Consider the following 3,108-nt stretch of genomic DNA (forward strand, 5'->3'; position numbering starts at 1 on the left):
TTAAATCTGATTTTTTTCTTCACAGATGCTGCCAGACCTGCTGAGCTTTCCCAGCAACTTCTGATTTTGTTCCTCTTAAATGGCTAGTTGACTATGAAGCATAACAGACTCCAGGCTTGTTCAAATGCCGTTGAGCTGGGGTCTGCTTTGACCAGCCAGCTTCCCCCCACCCAGACTTCCAGGTGAAACATCTCTAAGGCTAGAGATGGCATTCGCTAGATATTTGCCACAGTGTATGTGACAGGCTTAGTGTTACAGACGCACCGTGATAGCAAGAGTGCTGTGTGTGGGGCATGGGTTTGCATTCCTTACTTGGTGCATTTCCCATCCAGCAGGAAGAAACCATCCAGGCACGATTCACAGCGCTCCCCTGAGCTGTTGTTCTGACACTGGACACAGACAGCGTTATCTTCCCACGGTCCCTCGTTCAGCCAGTCTGTGATCTACATGGGATCGAGTACAATTAGTCAAGGTCAGAACTGATCACAGGCGATCAACCAATGCGCAGTGACACTCCGAAACACAGGCACCATTCCAGAGGGTCACTAGGGGATGTGACAGTGTCTGCTGGGTCTGGCTTTATTTCAGAGGGAGTGGGGTATAAAAATATTGAGAGGTTTCACCACAACTATACAAGACACGGGGTCAAAGCATAGCTGGAATACGGTGAAACAGTTCTGGAACGCTTAGCAAAGGGAAGATATTCTGGCATTAGAAACAGAGAGGGCGTATAGAGAGTGAGTATACACCTTATGAGGAGAGGTTGAGTAGATTGGGCCTGCACTCAGAGTTTCAAAGAATTAGAGGAGACCTTATTGAAATGTGCAAAATTCTTTGGGGATTTGACAGGGGAGATGTATTTTCTCCTTGTGGGAGAGTTTAAGTCCAGAGGGCATCATCTCAGCATAAGGGGTCACCCATTTACGACAGAGATGAAGGGGAAGTGAATCTGTGGAATTCTTTACCACAGAGGGCTATGGAGGCTGGGTCATTAAAAATCTCTCTATCTCAGCCTTGAATGTACTTAATCAGTAAGGGGGTATCAAGGGTTATGGGGGAAAAGTGAAGTTGAAGATCAACTACAATCTCACCAAATGGCGGAGAAGACTCAATGGACAGAATGGCCTATTTCTGCTCCTGCGTCATACGAGAGATCAGCAACACTCCACCTGGGGCTGTGCTGGCCCATTGACCCTGCTAGTTCACTGGGTGGTGTTGGCAGAGCGGGTGGTGTTGGCAGAGCGGGTGGTGATGGTAGAGCGGGTGGTGTTGGCAGAGCAGGTGGTGATGGCAGAGCAGGCAGTGCCACAGAAGTATCCTTTGGCCATCCTGATAGTCATCTAAAACTGACACTTGCTGAGGAACCTGAACTGCCCTCACAAGTAATACATTTTGCGTTTGCAGCAGAGCTTGTAGACAGCCTCCTGCTTGCAAAATGTGCCAAGATGCTCCAGACTGGGGGGGTACTTTTGCCGAGTGGGCTTTGTCGAATGGTGGTCTCTTGACCCAGTGCGCATGCGGCAGAGAAACTGGCCTATTCCCTGGTAATGACTGGTCAGAGATAGGTAACCTTCTCTATCGCAATGCATGTTGGATAAACTGTCCCAGCATTGTCACGAAAACCTCAAACACCACTCTGAAACAAAAGATACTTTCAAAACCTGAAAAGCTTTTGCCAGCACCAGAACTGTATTATTGTAGTTATTGGCAGGTTTGACTGTTTCATTGGCAGATTTGACTATTATGAGATGTCAGGTTTTTCCACGCTTTATCATCATTTATTTTGGGTTTTGAATTTTGAACTAGTAGCATATGGACTTGTCTGCGTGTCTGAAGGGGTTTTAATGATTAACTTGTAAGTATTTCTGTAGCCATGGTGATTGCTTTTAAAACACAATATTGGACGGGGGAAGTGGAAGGGGATGGGGGGGAGCGAGAGAGAGAGAGCGAAAGCGAGACACACACACACACTACCTGGAGAGGAATGAAGGTTTTGATGACACAGGGAGAGTTCATGAGTGAAAAACGCAAACAGTGTGGTACATTAAGCTTTCAGGTAGAAGATTCTGAAAATTTTTGGGCGCTTAGGGGCAAACACCCATAGCTTAGGAACCAGTTATTTTAGTTTCAGTTTGGGTAGCTTTGCAAAAATCTTGACTGAATGTAGATTTGTTGAATTGTTGCTCTTGAGAAAGCCAGGTAGTTTAGCTCTGTTAAGCAGTTACGTCAGTGTAAGCAGTTTAGTTGAAACATTCCAGATCAGAGGTATTTGGTTAAAACTCTGACAGGTTGTGTGAAGCTGAGAAAGTCTAAGTTCGGTTTTACCAGGCTCTTGGAAGAGGCTATCACATTCTCAAGATGGGGAACTGAAGCCACAGTTAAATTAATCCCCTTAGGGGTGATGGAGAAGGAAATTTTCTCTGATGTGAGTACTGTAGAGGAGTGGTTTTGGGCCCAATGGGATTGTCTTTTACCATGTGTTTTGGAATCTTTAAATTTGTGTCCCATGCAAATATTTTCATTTATATGTTTTCTTGTGTAGGGAAGCCCTTTCACTGTTAAAACCCGATTCTGCGGCTATTTAGTATTTATGTTTCAGTGAAAGACCACCTTGTTTAAACCAAAAATGAAACAAACAATGGTGGACAGGCTGGCATCTGACGTATTCAGTAACATCGTGAGCTGGAGCTCAGAAACACTGACCATGGCAGGTTCCAGCGAGTATTTCTCAGGGTTAGCCTTGGCTCTCTCGTACTGCTCCCTCATGATGCAGATGTGGCTGTTGTTGTTACAGAAGTTGCTACAAGGTTTACATAGGCCTCCAGCCACAGCCGAACCCACGAACAGCGGCTGGCACTTCTCGCAGTGATCGCCCTGAGAGAGACACATGTGACAGCTGACCAGGTACCAGTGAGATATTAGAAACCTGCCTCCACTCCAAAACACAAGCCCGATCTGCTCGTTCTCCCACAATCTATCTCAACCAGTCCCTTCCCAATCTCACATAGCACTGGCCCCTCGTCTCTCTCACCCCGACGCTCACTCACTGCTATCCCGAAACTTCCTCTCCCCCACCTCCCTGACACTCCTCCCCGTCTCCCCCCCTCG

The 3,108-nt window shown here is 46.7% G+C and overlaps 1 protein-coding gene across 1 annotated transcript in view; it reads right to left on the reverse strand.

Annotated features, from left to right (window-relative positions):
- megf8 (multiple EGF-like-domains 8) overlaps window positions 1-3,108 on the reverse strand; it is a 23,277-nt gene that overhangs the window by 3,004 nt on the left and 17,165 nt on the right. The window contains exons 17-18 of the mRNA XM_048620569.1: window positions 2,704-2,874; window positions 313-443 (exon numbers count right to left, since the gene is read on the reverse strand). Coding sequence (XP_048476526.1) covers window positions 313-443; window positions 2,704-2,874 — 302 coding nt within the window. The remainder of the gene's footprint in view (window positions 1-312; window positions 444-2,703; window positions 2,875-3,108) is intronic.

This window comes from Rhincodon typus, chromosome 47 (genome assembly GCF_021869965.1).
Source record: "Rhincodon typus isolate 14 chromosome 47, sRhiTyp1.1, whole genome shotgun sequence".
NCBI classification, from domain to species: domain Eukaryota; kingdom Metazoa; phylum Chordata; class Chondrichthyes; order Orectolobiformes; family Rhincodontidae; genus Rhincodon; species Rhincodon typus.